The sequence below is a fragment of the Coregonus lavaretus genome (assembly GCF_964263955.1).
Source record: "Coregonus lavaretus genome assembly, chromosome: 7".
Lineage (NCBI taxonomy): Eukaryota > Metazoa > Chordata > Actinopteri > Salmoniformes > Salmonidae > Coregonus > Coregonus lavaretus.
The window spans coordinates 46,488,267-46,504,849 of NC_139994.1; the positions used below are offsets into that span (position 1 = coordinate 46,488,267).

Sequence of the window (16,583 nt, forward strand, 5' to 3'; positions counted from 1 at the left end):
TGGATGCGATCCACCAACACAATCCCAAAGAAGAAGAAGTGTGAAGAGCAGTTGTGAAGGAAGTTGTCAAGTAAGTGAGTTTACCGTGATGTGGTGGAACCAATTTATGCTTGATCCGAAAACGTGGTTGGAGGCGGCATATGGATGGTTCCGGAGGCACGCAGAAGCCAAATTGAGCTCAGTACCGCAATGCCGTGCGCCTCTCAAATTTTGTAAAAATGCGGAGGGCTCCGTATTGACATGATTGGTTGACGGTAGGATAGGGCGGGAGGTCCTGTATAAACACAAACTCACTTCCTTCCCAACAGCTCTGTCCTGCTCCGCAAAGCGCAAGAAGTATGAATGCCCTGACTTCTGCAGAGGCAGTATCACCATAAAACGTACAAAAAAAGATTGCAGTTTTAAAACCGCAGTAAAAGGGCACTAACTTCAGCCGACTGTGGTATTTTGGACGCAGTAATTGCAGAATAACTGCAGTTACACTGCAAAATTACTGCAGTAAAAAAAAATTTGGATGCAGTATTTGACTAAAATATTGTTTCTTAAGGGATATGCTGCAAGGCAAATACAGTTGCAGATTGACCATACAGCGCCTTGTATGGAGCTCAATTTGGCCTCTGCATGCCTCCTGAGGCATTTTTCGGATCAAGCATAAATTGCCTCTTACTTCACATTGGCATGTCAATTTGGCAATGAATCAGAATCAGGATCGTGTTTTTATTTTGTAAATGCTGCATCCTATTGGTTGTAATTTGGAAACCCATTGATAACGTTATTCCTCCCACCACAAACTACATTACCCAGATTTTCCCAACTGCTTTTTCCGGTATCCCCATCGTTCTTTGCGAGATTTGTCAGGTTTTCGTGTCGGTTGTTTTTATAGAGACCCATTGCTCAGTAGAATTTCAACATGGCATCCGACGGACCGCCGGGGACTGAACCTATGCCTTCCGACTTGGGGAGCTCTGTAGCGGCCCTGAATACATGGAGCAACCCTGAGCTTCAAGCCAAGCTAGGCGAGCTAGGCGCTCCCAACATGGGTATGAATCAAACTATGATTAGAAGCCGAGGAGCAGCAAGCTTTGAATGGAATGAATTGTGTGTAGCAGTAGCTAGCTGCTAACAGGCTAGCCATACCTATTTACTTCCGCGGCAAAGTTAGCTAGCTAGTAGGCCCTCATGGAAGTAAAGGAGAGTGTAAACTAACGTTATCCTAACTCTCTCGCTATCTACCAACTAGCTAGCTACCTACACAAACAATACATATTAGCTACAAGTTCATGTTCAACACCTCTACGAAGAGGATTTTGCTTACTTTACGTTAGCGAGTCATCATCATGATTTTTTATTTTATTTAACCTTTATTTAACTAGGCAAGTCAGTTAAGAACAAATTCTTATTTGCAATGACGGCCTATACCGGCCAAACCCGGACGACGCTGGGCCAATTGGGACTCCCAATCACTGCCGGTTGTAATACAGCGTGGAATGGAACCAGGGGGTCTGTAGTGACGCCTCAAGCACTGAGATGCAGTGCCTTAGACCACTGCGCTAACAGCTAATCTTAATTTGCTGTTTTGGTTTGGTGTTTGAGTGATAAAAGGCGCTGCATGGTCAATCTGTTTGCATTTAAAAGCCAGCATTTAAAGCCAGTTTATGCTTCATCTGATAATATGGTCGGAGGCCCCATATGGATGGTGTGACGCAATTGCGGAGCCTCCAGAGCATGCAGAGGCCAAAATGAGCTCAGTATTGGATCGCCATGCCCCTCTCAATTTTTTTAACAATGTGGAGGGCTCCATATAGGTCCGGCATTGACATGATTGGTTGACTGTAGGTGAGGGCGGGAGGTCCTGTATAAACACAAACTCACTTTGTTGACAACTTCCTTCACAACAGCTCTGCCCTGCTCAGCGAAGTGAAAGAAGTATGAATTCGCTGACTTCTGCAGAGGCCGTATCACTGTAAATGCTGCACGGCCAATACAGATGACCGATTGACCATGCAACGCCTTTTACGGTGATATTGGCTATGCAGAAGTAACAATGTGCTTCGCCAATTGGCACAGAGCTGTTGTGAAGGAAGTTGTCAAAGAATGTTTATACAGGACCTCCTGCCCTCACCTACCGTCAACCAATCATGTTAATGCAGAGCTATACTGAGCCCTCTGCATTGTTACAAAATTGGACTTCTGCATGCCTCCAGAGGCTCCGCTCACACCATCCATTCGGCACCCCCGACCATAGCCGCGGTAAGTAGGGGTGCTGAGGGTGCTGCAGCACACCCTGAAAAATCAGAATAACAAAAAAATCACACATGTAAAAAACATATTTTTCCACAAAAGTAGAGTACTAATAGTAGTGTATTAGCGGACCAATATAGCCATCTGCAGCACGGGCTAAAACGTTCCCCCTCCCTCCTCCAAGAAAAAAATCACAGCACCCCCAAACTACTTCCTGTTGCTATGCTTCCGACCACATTTTCGGATCAAGGATAAATTGGCTCTAAGCAAGTCACGCATGCTCCGATGCTTTCCACTAAGTGGCTAATTAACTACTTAGCAATATGAATTAACCTCTTATACCATCCATTTGTAATGAAATCATTGTTTGTTATTGTCCCAGCTCTATTGTTCATTGTTGGTTTACAGTTGTCTTTTCCTCCTTCCTTAGGTCCCAGAGAGGAGATGCTGGACAGGCTCAAGGGATACATGATGCAGGTCAGTGTGTGCTGGGGAGAGTGGAAGAGGATATTGCATCTTATGTGTTTATCTGATCCATTTATCTTTGTGTGCATCTATGCTTTTCCACTCAGACTGGAATGATGCTCAGCAAGCCCAACCAAGGAGGTGATGACAAACCTATGACCACGCAGGTCAGCACCAACAGACCCTATAAGGTGTTTAGACGGTCCAATCTAATTAATCTCATTTTTACATTTCATCACTCTGATTATTTAGCTCTACACTCTGCAGCGTTTCATCAATCTATCTTAAACAGGACCAGGAGTTTTACCTTTACCATGTGATCTGACCAGTAAAAACTCAGGGGAGTTGTCCTGGTTAGGCCACATGGTGCAGGAAGAACTACTTACCCAAATCAAAAACAACTTTACCAACAACCACCCTTCCCTCTTCCTCTACCTTTCTCCCCCAGATGCCAGGCATCCCCCCCATGCCCCCAATGCCCATGCCGCCCATGCCACCTGGTATGGGTATGCTCCAGGCGATGAGCATGATGGCGGGTGGACCCCCTCCACCAGGGATGCATATGGGCATGGAGCCTCCAGGCATGCCCCCCGGCCTCTCCCAGGAGGACCAGCTGAAGATGGTGCAGCAGAGGGCTGCCATGATGATGCAGCACGAGGAGAGGGCCAAACAGCAGGTAAGACCAGACCACCGGAGAGGGTTTTATCTAGGCCCCTGAGTTTTACCTGACTAGGAAATACTCTAGGCCCTAGTTGTAAGGTAGTCTTTCTTCTCTTGCGATGGGAAGGAAGCAGTGGCTGTAAGAGGGGTTCTGGTGTTGATGTTCAGTTGGTGATGCATAGTTTCAAAAGTTGACATTTTGTGTGTGTTCAGGGGGATTCCCGTGCTATGGAAGAGCGCATGAAGGAGCAGGAGCTTCTGGAGCAGCAGAAGAGGGTGAGGACTGGAGGAGATGGCTGTTCATGTCTTTCTCCCCTCTAAATGATTCTGTAGTAATTTATCAGTAGTGTTGTGTCACAACAAACCACATAGTTATTGTACAGCCTCTTTACTTGCTTGGAATATCTCACATCTTCTCATTCTCGCTCTTCCCTACCTCTCTTCCTTCCCTCCCTCCTCTCTCTCTTCCCTTCATCTGTCTCTTCCCTCCTCCCTTCTCTCTCTTCCTTCCTTCCTTCCCTCCCTCCTCTCTTCCTTCCCTCCTCCTCATCTCTCCTCCCTCTGTCAGGCGGCGGTGATGTTGGAGCATGAGAGGCAGCAAGAGCTCTCTAAGATGCAGCATGGAGGACCAGGGCCCAGGATGTCTGACCCGGGGTCACGACCCCCTGGCATGATGCCGCCCATGATGAGAGGTCAGTAGTGCACACCGTTAGAGAACGACTGATAGTATCGGCGTAGGCGATTTTCTCCTTTATAGCGCGTTAACACACTTGCCTCTCGTGTGAAACTCCTGCAAGCCGGCGCCACTGCTAGCTAGTTAGCCTGTCCTTGAGGAACCTCTGGGCTGCTTGCTAGCAAGCCACTAGTCCACTCATGCTGCAAAAATTTTTAGCACACTTTAATAATGCCACACAGAATGTAGACATTTTAGAAGTGATAATTAATTAACTGTTAGGCAAAATAGTGTACATACAGGCTGCAGCACTTACAAAGCAACTAGGGGTTCCGTTACCTGGTAAATGCCGGCTTTTGGTCGTTTAAAAAAATGAAAAGCCAGTAAATATAATTGTTGCCGGACACATTTTCCGGTAGAAAAAAATCCATTGCGAAATACTGCTTTTTATTCATTGATGGTGTGCTCCAACTTCAAAGTCAAATATACTTCATAGGCTAATAAATCCTCAAGCTGCTTGGAAATTAGTGTTTTTATTTTTACCCACGCAAAAGATGGCAGGTCCTCATAAGGGACTTCAGATAAGTGTACCCCGACTGGGCAAAATTGGCGACGATTGTGTTGATTATACCCATTTCCAGTGTGCCCACCGAGAGGGGATTCTTTCTCAAACAGAGTGAAGACGGCCTCAAGCACTCGCCTTTTCGAGGACAAAGTAACGAGGCTGATGCGCATCGCAAGCTGTTCCAAGGAGTTGGACAGTTTTGACTTCCCAACAGCAGCGGCTCACTTTGAGCAGGCCAAGGTCCACCGCAAACGCCAATAAATTAGAGGCAAATGATTGTGTTCGTCAGGCTCGGTCCTAGTAGTTCTGCTGCCGCCCTAGGCAAGATCAACATATCCCGCCCTTGTGTCATGTATAGTATACAGATTTGGAATGGATTGAGAGAGTAGAGTAATGATGTGTAGGCTATCATGCACAATAGGTGCATTTCATTTGATCTTATTCAGTAGAACTTGGAAACGAAACATCGTTGCCAACTATTCACATCGGAGAGTTGCAATCATTAGTCAGCCAACAGCCTATAGTAGGAAACAGAGTTGTTGATCAATAAGCCACGTATATCACACATGACGAGTCACGACCCCACGATAGTTCAAATGATAACAAACATACCATTTATTAACATCCAGTAGAACTGTAAAAATAGTGAGATTTTCATTTGAGCATTTGGAAACAAGTGCTTTCGTAAATGCATGGCGCGGGCCTCGTTTTACAGGAGCATTGTAAAATAAGCTTTCTCTCCATGAACCAGCCTTAACGAATGTTGTTTATTTACATATGGAATTTGATTGTCCAACATCAGTTTGATAATTCCTTCATTTTATGGCCTCCTAGAGTGGCCTCTTTCCACTGCTGTGGTGCTGATTCACATCGGGAGTGGGCAGGCTAGCCATGGTTTTCATAGTCTGCCATGTTTTGTTATTTATTAGGCCTAATTAAAATGTTCAGGCCTAGATTGTATTTTAAAACAGCACTGTTTTGTTATTTATTCATACAAATAGTCTATAGGACAGGTCGTTCGCAGGTTATATTATACAAATTATTATATTTTGAAGTTTTATTACTGTGTATACGGCTTGTTCTTCTAGGCATAATGTTGATTTTTTTATGATACTCATTTATGATTTATAGTAGGGATGAAGAAGCAACGGGCAATGTTTTGGTTTTCAATAAAACCTGTCATGTTGGTATAAGAACATCGTTCTACTTTATTTTATTACGACTTTACAGGCTAATTTCTATTTTGTTAAGATTAATTACAATAATCTAAATGTGATTTTGAGCACCGTGGGTGGACGGCCTAATGCATTATGCACCCAATGCATATGGTGGTTATTATAATTATAATCTTTCCGGTCACGTTGTCCGGCGCCAAATTTTCCTAACGAAAACCCTGAAAGCAACATACCAGTAGCTAGCTAGGTAAACAACAACATTCAGCATAGAGAACTTTTGCTAGCTATGAAGCTAACGTCAATTCACTACCCTAGAACTTTATTTGTGATAGCATATTTTGCGTTATGGTTTGTATATTAGCTAACTTCAAAGCTGATTGTCACCGAAAATGTGTGCTGAGCGATTAACCAAAATGTAAGTTATTTTTCAGTTTTCAAACAACAAATTGACCATCGTCGGTTCAATTATTTTAATTCCATTTCGTTCAGGTTTTTTCTGTGAGCTCAATGCGCGCATTGCACAGTTTCTCTAGAGATAAATCAGATCCAGCCTGAACTGTGTGATGTAGTAGGGAGTTGTAGTTTCCAATAGGCCAATATTCTACATTGTGTAGCGCATAAAACGCGGTAATTAACTACAATTACCATAATCCATTGCACATCTATACTGAACAAAAATATAAACGCATCATGCAACAATTTCAGTGATTTTACAGTTCATATGAGAAAATCAGTCTGTTTAAATAAATTATTTAGGCCCTAATCTATGGATTTCACATGACAGATATGCATCACAATGGGCCTCAGGATCTCTTCACGGTATTTTTGTGCATTCAAATTGCCATCAATAAAATGCAATTGTGTTCGGTGTCCATAGCTTATGCCTGCCCATACCATAACCCCACCGACATCATGGGGCACTCTGTTCACAACGTTGACATCAGCAAACCGCTCGCCCACAGGACGCCATACAAGTGGTCTGCGGTTGTGAGGCCAGTTGGACGTACTGCCAAATTCTCTAAAACAATGTTGGAGGCGGCTTATGGTAGAAATATGCACATTAAATTCTCTGGTAACAGCTCTGGTGACCATTCCTGCAGTCAGCATGCCAATTTCACGCTCCCTCAAAACTCGAGACATCCGTGGCATTGTTTAGTGACAAAATTGCACATTTTAGAGTGGCCTTTTATTTTCCCCAGCACAAGGTGCACCTGTGTAATGATCATGCTGTTTAGTCAGCTTCTTGATATACCACACCTGTTAGGTGGATGAATTATCTTGGCAAAGAAGAAATGCTCACTAACTGGGATGTAAACACATTTGTGCACAAAATGTGAGCGAAATAAGGTTTTTGTGCATTTGGAAAATTTCTGGGATCTTTTCTTTCAGCTCATGAAACATGGGACCAACACTTTTTTAAATGTTGCGTTTATGTTTTTGTTCAGTGTACTTGACCGGTCTGTTTTATTTTTTTACGCCTGCTACCTGCTACGGAAGAAACAAGAATGCACGATCGTGAAGGGATATATATAGAGCAGCTGTTGCTTTGCGAGTTATCTCTACCTGAAAGTACATGATCTAAGTGATTGATAGTTGGTATTCAGCAGTCATAAAAGTATGCCTTATTTACTTTGAAGAACTGCAAAATAGTGATTTTTGTTAGACAGCGTAGGCAACAGCTGATGATGACTTGGAATAAAATAATAGTCATCAATAAAACAAATGTAATATACACAACTGAAATATTTAATTAAAGTAAATTGAATAAATTATGGTTGATGAGTAGTAATGGGCAGTCACTACCATCATGGGACTTGTATTAATTGTTTTATTCTGTGGTGTTACAGCATTCAACCCAAATAATCGAAACAGAGATCATTTTTAGTAATCAAACCTAAACTGAACAAACCTCAAAAAGCATGAATTGCTCAACACTACCACAAATGTTAATTCACTGAGTTAGCTAATTGACTTGTCTTTCCCTTGCTGAGCCGAACTGCCTGGCTACATGCAGAGTATGTGAGCTCGGAAATCCTGTTCATCGCTCACAGAGCGGTGCTTACGCACCATTCTGTCGCTTGGCATCCTTTCCAACCACTCCGCTAAAAACCGCTCCTCGCTCACAGGGAAAAAAACTGCAGCTCCAAATTCGCTCCATTCATTAAAATCACCATTTAACCAACACCCATCTATTTTTGTGACTACCTAGACCTACTATTTGGTTTTGAAGTATTACAACCAAACCATACGATTTGAATGAAAAGTATTTTAATAAACAACATGAAAAGGTGACCTTTTTAAGATGCACTCATTTCAAATAGGCTGCATGTCGTATTAAACAGCATATACACTGTAAACACTAAATTGTTCAGGAGCCAGACAGGTAGCCTAAGAAGGAACGAAAAGGAATTATTTAGACTATATCATTAGCCTATAGTTGTGGTAAAAAGTTTTGAGAATGACACAAATACACATTTTCACAAAGTCTGCTGACTCAGTTTTGATGATGGCAATTCGCATATACTCCAGAATGTCATGAAGAGTGATCAGATGAATTGCAATTAATTGCAAAGTCCCTCTTTGCCATGAAAATGAACTTAATCCCCCAAAAACATTTCCACTGCATTTCAGCCCTGCCACAAAAGGACCAGCTGCCATCATGTCAGCGATTTTCTCGTTAACACAGGTGAGAGTGTTGACGAGGACAAGGCTGGAGATCACTGTCATGCTGATTGAGTTAGAACAGACTGGAAGCTTTAAAAGGAGGGTGGTGCTTGAAATCATTGTTCTTCCTCTGTTAACCATGGTTACCTGCAAGGAAACACGTGCCGTCATCATTGCTTTGCACAAAAAGGACTTCACAGGCAAGGATATTGCTGCTAGTAAGATTGAACCTAAATCAACCATTTATCGGATCATCAAGAACTTCAAGGAGAGAGGTTCAATTCTTGTGAAGAAGGCGTCAGGGCGCCCAAGAAAGTCCAGCAAGCGCCAGGACCGTCTCCTAAAGTTGATTCAGCTGCGGGATCGGGGCACCACCAGTGCAGAGCTTGCTCAGGAATGGCAGCAGGCAGGTGTGAGTGCATCTGCACGCATAGTGAGGCGAAGACCTTTGGAGGATGGCCTGGTGTCAAGAAGGGCAGCGAGGAAGCCACTTCTCTACAGGAAAAACATCAGGGACAGACTGATATTCTGCAAAAGGTACAGGGATTGGACTGCTGAGGACTGGGGTAAAGTCATTTTCTCTGAATCCCCTTTCCGATTGTTTGGAGCATCTGGAAAACACCTTGTCCGGAGAAGACAAGGTGAGCGCTACCATCAGTCCTGTGTCATGCCAACAGTAAAGCATCCTGAGACCATTCATGTGTGGGGTTGCTTCTCAGCCAAGGTAGTGGGCTCACTCACAATTTTGCCTAAGAACACAGCCATGAATAAAGAATGGTACCAACACATCCTCTGAGAGCAACTTCTCCCAACCATCCAAGAACAGTTTGGTGACGACCAATGCCTTTTCCAGCATGATGGAGCACCTTGCCATAAGGCAAAAGTGATAACTAAGTGTCTCGGGGAACAAAACATAGAAATGTTGGGTCCATGGCCAGGAAACTCCCCAGACCTTAATCCCATTGAGAACTTGTGGTCGATCCTCAAGAGGCAGGTGGACAAACAAAAACCCACAAATTCTGACAAACTCCAAGCATTGATTATGCAAAAATGGGCTGCCATCAGTCAGGATGTGGCCCAGAAGTTAATTAACAGCATGCCAGGGCGGATTGCAGAGTTCTTGAAAAAGAAGGGTCAACACTGCAAATATTCACTCTTTGCATAAACTTAATGTAATTGTCAATAAAAGCCTTTGACACTTATGGAATGCTTGTAAATTATACTTCAGTATACCATAGTAACATCTGACAAAAATATCTCATAACACTGAAGCAGCGAACTTTGTGAAGACCAATACTTGTCATTCTCAAAACTTTTGACCACGACTGTATTTCAAGGCTATAGCCTACAAAAAAATAAATTGTGAAGCATTTGCAAGTGTGACACACTAGGCTGGCAGGAACATTAAGCGCTCATTTAAACATTTCGTTGTATTAAATCATCATAGTCTATAAATTGCGCATATAGGCTGTGACTTAGAACTAATTAAAAAATGAAACAAAAGGCTCCTCATCTTTGTAAGTAACCTTGATTTTGCACCTGTTTTTTTTTTTTCAGTTTCTTTATGAAAATATTTAGCGAACTCCATGACAGTGCTTTTGAATTCACTTTTACAAGCACGAGTTTGGCCCGAGTCTGTGGCTTCAGGCTCATGTGATGGTGCCTGGAGAGCAGGCCAGCAGCGGAGAATATCCTCTCCGCGATTGCAGAGCCACTGGGGATGCTAAACACCCTTCGGGCCACTCTTGCCGGGCAGGCATGAGGTTTTTATTTTTTTATGTGTAGGCCTAAAGGTTTTTAGGCAAAATAACCTTATCAAAATGGAAAGCTTCTTGAAAGAGGTCATATGTCAGGCCTTTTGGGCCTAAATCAATGATAGCCTATTGTATAGATAATAGAATGTAAATGAACAAAACTTTTAAGAGATCAGATTTTTTGTTTATGAATACTTAGCTACAATGACACACTTAGCTAGCTACCCACCTAGTTCCTTTCTGTTAGCATGTGCACATAATATACCATCATGCTTTCGGGATACGTGTCTTTTAATATTCCACAATGATTCTTTAGTTGTGGACACTACGTCACTGCACTCCCTCTCTTGCTCTAGGTCCTGATCTTTGTAAGTCACCTTGATTTTGCACCTGTGTTTTTCAGTTTCTTTATGAAAATATTTAGCAAACTCCATGACAGTCATTGGGCTGGACAAGACTGATTGATTTGATGCAATGTTGCACTTCACTAGCGATAGGTCAAGATAGATAGAAAGGGAGGCAGACAGGCGGAGTAGAGAGATGAATGCGATGGAAATAACCTGCATTTTAATCAGGATATTTTCTGTTTTTATTGGTCGGCTTTATGTATTTTTACTTAGTTGACAATGGAAGTTATAGGCCTCCTGCTACATTGGCCTAGGCTATCTCTGAGTTCCATGTGCTCATTTCTTTAGTCGCCAATGGCTCACGGTGAATCAATGTGTCCGTAAGGCAAAGGCTGGTGCGCTTACATTAGTGGAATTTTTATGCGCGTATGAAAATCATAACTGGCATGCAGATCGATAGAAATTGTAGGATAAATTGTAAGCTTCCCCAAACTTGAAACTCACAAACAATTTAATCCATTTTAGAATAAGGCTGTAACGTAACAAAATGTGGAAAAAGTCAAGGGGTCTGAATACTTTCCGAATGCACTGTAGCAGCACACAAGTAGACTACAAATGCATGCTGGGCCAGGCATGCCCTGAGCTTGTGAAGTGAGCGGTACTGGAGCGAAACTGGAGCGGGTGAGAAGGCGGACGCTCCAGCCTTTGGGAAACACCCTGCGCTCCCGTCAAATTTGGCAAGCTCCTCGCTCTGCTCTCATACTCTGGCTACATGACACAGGAGTGGTGTCATTTCTCTTAAAGAGACAATAGGCTACTTCTATGAAAGTGTTGTTGATCTCTAGGCCTAACGTGGTCTCAAATGAAAGGGCAACCGATTGTAAGCTGTTGCCCCATAGACAACTGAAATCAACCAAAAGGAGCTCAATAAATCAATGCATGAAGACAGTCTTATTAAATATGAATTCACCTGTATTGTGAGTAGGCCTATGCAATCTTGCTTCACCCAGTTTATCAAGAAATTGACTCAAATAGATGATTACCATTATGCTATGTAGTTATTGTTAAAAACAAAGTCAAATTGATTGTATGGTTGTATAACTGATTTGTTGAATGCATATATGGCTGTCTCTGGATCATTCAAATGTTGAAATGTAATTATATGTAAACCCATATAGGTCGTTCTCTACAGAAAATGATAACAAGCGTTTCTTCCAGATAGTCCCTCCCTGTTTCTGTCCATTTTCTTCAGTTTCCTGCTTACATAACACGACCGTGGTACATCGACATTGTTGGTGTAAATAAAAATGTGTGGTCTTGTTGTGTTGAAGGTATGAACCCTGGTGGAATGAACCCACCCCCTCCTGGTATAAGTACTGGTGGAATGAACCCACCCCCTCCTGGTATGTCCATGATGCATACCCAGAGACAGAGAGTTCCCCCGCCGCCAGGAGAGGACGCCAGAGAGGTACGACTCAGCATAACATCAAACTAATAGACATTTTCCTTGTAAATACTGTTTGTATTAGTCCACTTTGTGCTCATAAACATAAGGGACAAATACTTAAGACCTATGTAAATTGAACGGGATACTTGTAACTTAAGTTTTCATTAGTGAGTTATCTCAAGTAAGAATTCTGCTGCTATAGAAGTCTGCTGGGTGTAAGATTGAGAAGAAATTGATTTGCGACATGTTTAGTATCAGGAGCCACCTGATCTAAGAAAATTGACTATCTAATGTGTGTGTGCGTGTTTGTGTATCAGGTGTGGCAGGGAGAGGAGGTGGGCATTGGCCCTAAGATCCCTCAGGCCCTGGAGAAGATCCTCCAACTGAAGGAGATCAGACAGGAGCAGCTCAGCACTGCTCCCACAGGTCAGAACAGGGAACTACACACGAGTTGGATTATGCATAAATCCATGAATCATTAACAAATTATAAAATCATGACTTAAACAAATAAAGTAAGCTAACTCTATTTATAAAATATATTTATTGAATGTTTCTTAATATCTTTCATATATTAATATCTTCATATCTTTCAGTAAGTTAACAACCAAACCTCTAACTCTCATGGTATCTTTCTATTCTAAGTACTGCAGTCCTAGTTCTTGTTATCTGGGTTCCGAGCCTTGCAGGAGCTCGAACTGGTCAGTGAATGTTCTGTGTTCTCTATCCTTTACCAAAAGAAGAGGAGGAGGAGATCCAGGAGATGGAGATGAACAACTCCTCCGCCCCCGTCCTGTCTGAGACTGAAGAGGATGACGGATCTCTCTCCAAGAAAGATGTGAGTATTGTTCTCATTCACAACTTCTCTGCTGCTGTCTGTGGGTGAATCTCAAATGTATTTGCTTGATTCCTCGCGTCCTCTCTCCTCCTTCACAAAAGGCAGCAGAGGGGAGGAACGTTGGATCTTCTCCAATGCGAATTGAGAAGGATGCGAGGAGAGAGGCCATAAGGAATCAAGAAAACACAATTGATTCACCCTGTTACTCCTGAAGCTCAGAGGGTCAGGAGTCAAGTTAGCATGACTCTCATATAGATAATGAAGATTCTGTTTTAATTGACATAAGCTCTTAGCAGTGTGCAGAGTAAGTAAGTAGCCTTGCATGAGCCTTAGCTTGTGCGAGCCGGAACGGCTCATAGGAGCAGGGGTAGAGACTCTTTGGGATGACTCAGCTGGGAATTTAACTCACAAGCTTCCAATCTCAGGGCGGACACTCGAACCACAAGGTCACTGAGTTGGTGTGAGGAGTAAGAAATGGTGCTCTTTCCGATATTTTCTCTCTCCCCTTCTCAGAAAAACCGCAAGCGCAGGAACCGCAAGAAGAAGAACAAGAAGAGGCGTGAGCAGGAGAAGAGGGAACAGGTGGTGGAGAAGAAGGAGGAGGATGGAGAGAAGGAGAAAGAGCATGAGGTGGAGATCGAGTACGTCACTGAGGAACCGGAGATCTATGATCCTAACTTCATCTTCTTCAAGAGGATCTTTGAGGCCTTCAAGGTGAGAGCCGCCTCCGTTTTGATCATTTGTTAATTCGTTATCAGTCAATCAGTTCGTTATCAGTCAAAACATCCTACAGATTTGTCCACAATCTTCTTGACCTTATTATTTACCGTTGTGATGACCACATGAAGTACAATATATTGTAGTTAAATTTGGGCATGGGTTTTCTGTTTGAGTGTTAGCACATTTCTTCAGTTAACTGGCTTTGTCTCCAGCCCTCTCACTGTTTTTTTTGTCATCCCTCAGCTGACTGACGATGTGAAGAAAGAGAAAGAGAAGGAGCCGGAGAAAGAGAAGGAGACTCCTTCCATGATGAAGAAGAAGGGATTTGAGGAGGAGAAGAAGGACAGCGATGACAGTGATGATGTTAGTATTCATCTATCCTATGTGTTCCTCATGCCTTAGCTTGGATGAAGAAGACATTCTCCAGCAGGACGGTCAATACTCTGTGTCTCAATTATCTAGCCTACTGCCCTGAGTAGTGTGCACTTGTTCTCTCCCGTTCAGGGAGAATGTTAGAGGATTGGGACATGGGGATAGTGTCTTCCTGTCCATGGTTGGCCATGTTGTCAATTTCTCCCTCTGTGGAACTGCTGACCATGGAAGTCCTCCTCTTCACTCCTCTTTCTCTCTCTCTCTCCATCTCTTTCTCTCTCCCTCCATCTCTTTCTCTCTCTCTGTGTACAGGAGATCAGACCAGATGTTTCCAAGCTGTCTAAGAAGAAGCTGAGAAGGATGAACAGACTGACTGTGGCTGAACTCAAACAGGTAAACCACTTTCTTATAACATAATGGATATAGGATCTAGCAGGTGTCATTAATGCTGTGTATCATTAATGCTATAAGTGCTGACGATAGATATATATATATATATATATACACACACACAGTGAGGGGAAAAAAGTATTTGATCCCCTGCTGATTTTGTACGTTTGCCCACTGACAAAGAAATGGTAGGTTTATTTGAACAGTGAGAGACAGAATAACAACAACAAAATCCAGAAGAACGCATGTCAAAAATGTTATACATTTATTTGCATTTTAATGAGGGAAATAAGTATTTGACCCCCTCTCAATCAGAAAGATTTCTGGCTCCCAGGTGTCTTTTATACAGGTAACGAGCTGAGATTAGGAGCACACTCTTAAAGGGAGTGCTCCTAATCTCAGGTTGTTACCTGTATAAAAGACAACTGTCCACAGAAGCAATCAATCAATCAGATTCCAAGGATGTCAGGGACAAGATTGTAGACCTACACAAGGCTGGAATGGGCTACAAGACCATCACCAAGCAGCTTGGTGAGAAGGTGACAACAGTGGTGCGATTATTCGCAAATGGAAGAAACACTAAAGAACTGTCAATCTCCCTCGGCCTGGGGCTCCATGCAGGATCTCACCTCGTGGGGTTGCAATGATCATGAGAACGGTGAGGAATCAGCCCAGAACTACAGGGGAGGATCTTGTCAATGATCTCAAGGCAGCTGGGACCATAGTCACCAAGAAAACAATTGGTAACACACTACGGCGTGAAGGACTGAAATCCGCCCGCAAGGTCCCGCTGCTCAAGAAAGCACATATACAGGCCTGTCTGAAGTTTGCCAATGAACATCTGAATGATTCAGAGGAGAACTGGGTGAAAGTGTTGTGGTCAGATGAGACCAAAATGGAGCTCTTTGGCATCAACTCAACTCGCCGTGTTTGGAGGAGGAGGAATGCTGCCTATGACCCCAAGAACACCATCCCCACCGTCAAACATGGAGGTGGAAACATTATGCTTTGGGGGTGTTTTTCTGCTAAGGGGACAGGACAACTTCACCGCATCAAAGGGACGATGGACGGCGCCATGTACCGTCAAATCTTGGGTGAGAACCTCCTTCCCTCAGCCAGGGCATTGAAAATGTGTTGTGGATGGGTATTCCGGCATGACAATGACCCAAAACACACAGCCAAGGCAACAAAGGAGTGGCTCAAGAAGAAGCACATTAAGGTCCTGGAGTGGCCTAGCCAGTCTCCAGACCTTAATCCCATAGAAAATCTGTGGCGGGAGCTGAAGGTTCGAGTTGCCAAACGTCAGCCTCGAAACCTTAATGACTTGGAGAAGATCTGCAAAGAGGAGTGGGACAAAATCCCTCCTGAGATGTGTGCAAACCTGGTGGCCAACTACAAGAAACGTCTGACCTCAGATCGCCAACAAGGGTTTTGTCACCAAGTACTAAGTCATGTTTTGCAGAGGGGTCAAATACTTATTTTCCTCATTAAAATGCAAATCAATTTATAAGATTTTTGACATGTGTTTTTCTGGATTTTTTTGTTGTTATTCTGTCTCTCACTGTTCAAATAAACCTACCCTTAAAATTATTGACTGATCATGTCTTTGTCAGTGGGCAAACGTACAAAATCAGCAGGGGATCAAATAGTTTTTTTCCCTCACTGTATGTGTGTATGTATGTATATATATATATATATATATATATATATATATATATATATATATATATATATATATATATATATATATATAATGCACAGTACCAGTCAAAAGTTTGGACACACCGACTCATTCAAGGGTTGTTCTTTATTTTTAATATTTTCTACATTGTAGAATAATCGTGAAGACATCAAAACTATGAAATAACACATACGGAATCATGTAGTAACCAAAAAAGTGTTGAACAAATTTCTTCAAAGTAGCCACCCTTTTCCTTGATGACAGCTTTGCACACTCTTGGCATTCTCTCAACCAGCTTCATGAGGTAGTCACCTGGAAGGCTTTTCCAACAGTCTTGAAGGAGTTCCCACATATGGTGAGCACTTGTTGGCTGCTTTTCCTTCACTCTGCCGTCCGACTCATCCCAAACCATCTCAATTGGGTTGAGGTCGGGTGCTTGTGGAGGTCAGGTCATCTGATGCAGCACTCCATCACTCTCCTTCTTGGTCAAATAGCCCTTACACAGCCTGGAGGTGTGTTTTGGGTCATTGTCCTGTTGAAAAACAAATGATAGTCCCACTAAGCGCTAACCAGATGGGATGGCATATCGCTG

At 42.9% G+C, this 16,583-nt stretch overlaps 1 protein-coding gene across 4 annotated transcripts in view; it reads left to right on the forward strand.

The window, feature by feature from the left end:
* Nucleotides 1-860: 860 nt before the first annotated feature.
* LOC311132389 (splicing factor 3B subunit 2-like) overlaps nucleotides 861-16,583 on the forward strand; it is a 29,805-nt gene continuing 14,082 nt past the window's right edge. Inside the window, exons 1-12 of one of the 4 annotated variants that reach the window (XM_084165654.1) lie at nucleotides 861-1,040; nucleotides 2,672-2,718; nucleotides 2,814-2,897; nucleotides 3,155-3,382; nucleotides 3,580-3,642; nucleotides 3,935-4,058; nucleotides 11,876-12,012; nucleotides 12,309-12,417; nucleotides 12,731-12,828; nucleotides 13,342-13,542; nucleotides 13,792-13,911; nucleotides 14,233-14,313. In XM_084165654.1, coding sequence (XP_084021780.1) covers nucleotides 911-1,040; nucleotides 2,672-2,718; nucleotides 2,814-2,897; nucleotides 3,155-3,382; nucleotides 3,580-3,642; nucleotides 3,935-4,058; nucleotides 11,876-12,012; nucleotides 12,309-12,417; nucleotides 12,731-12,828; nucleotides 13,342-13,542; nucleotides 13,792-13,911; nucleotides 14,233-14,313 — 1,422 coding nt within the window. In that variant the 5' untranslated portion in view covers nucleotides 861-910. The remainder of the gene's footprint in view (nucleotides 1,041-2,671; nucleotides 2,719-2,813; nucleotides 2,898-3,154; nucleotides 3,383-3,579; nucleotides 3,643-3,934; nucleotides 4,059-11,875; nucleotides 12,013-12,308; nucleotides 12,418-12,730; nucleotides 12,829-13,341; nucleotides 13,543-13,791; nucleotides 13,912-14,232; nucleotides 14,314-16,583) is intronic. The other 3 variants (XM_084165655.1, XM_084165656.1, XM_084165657.1) reach the window with 3 other exon arrangements.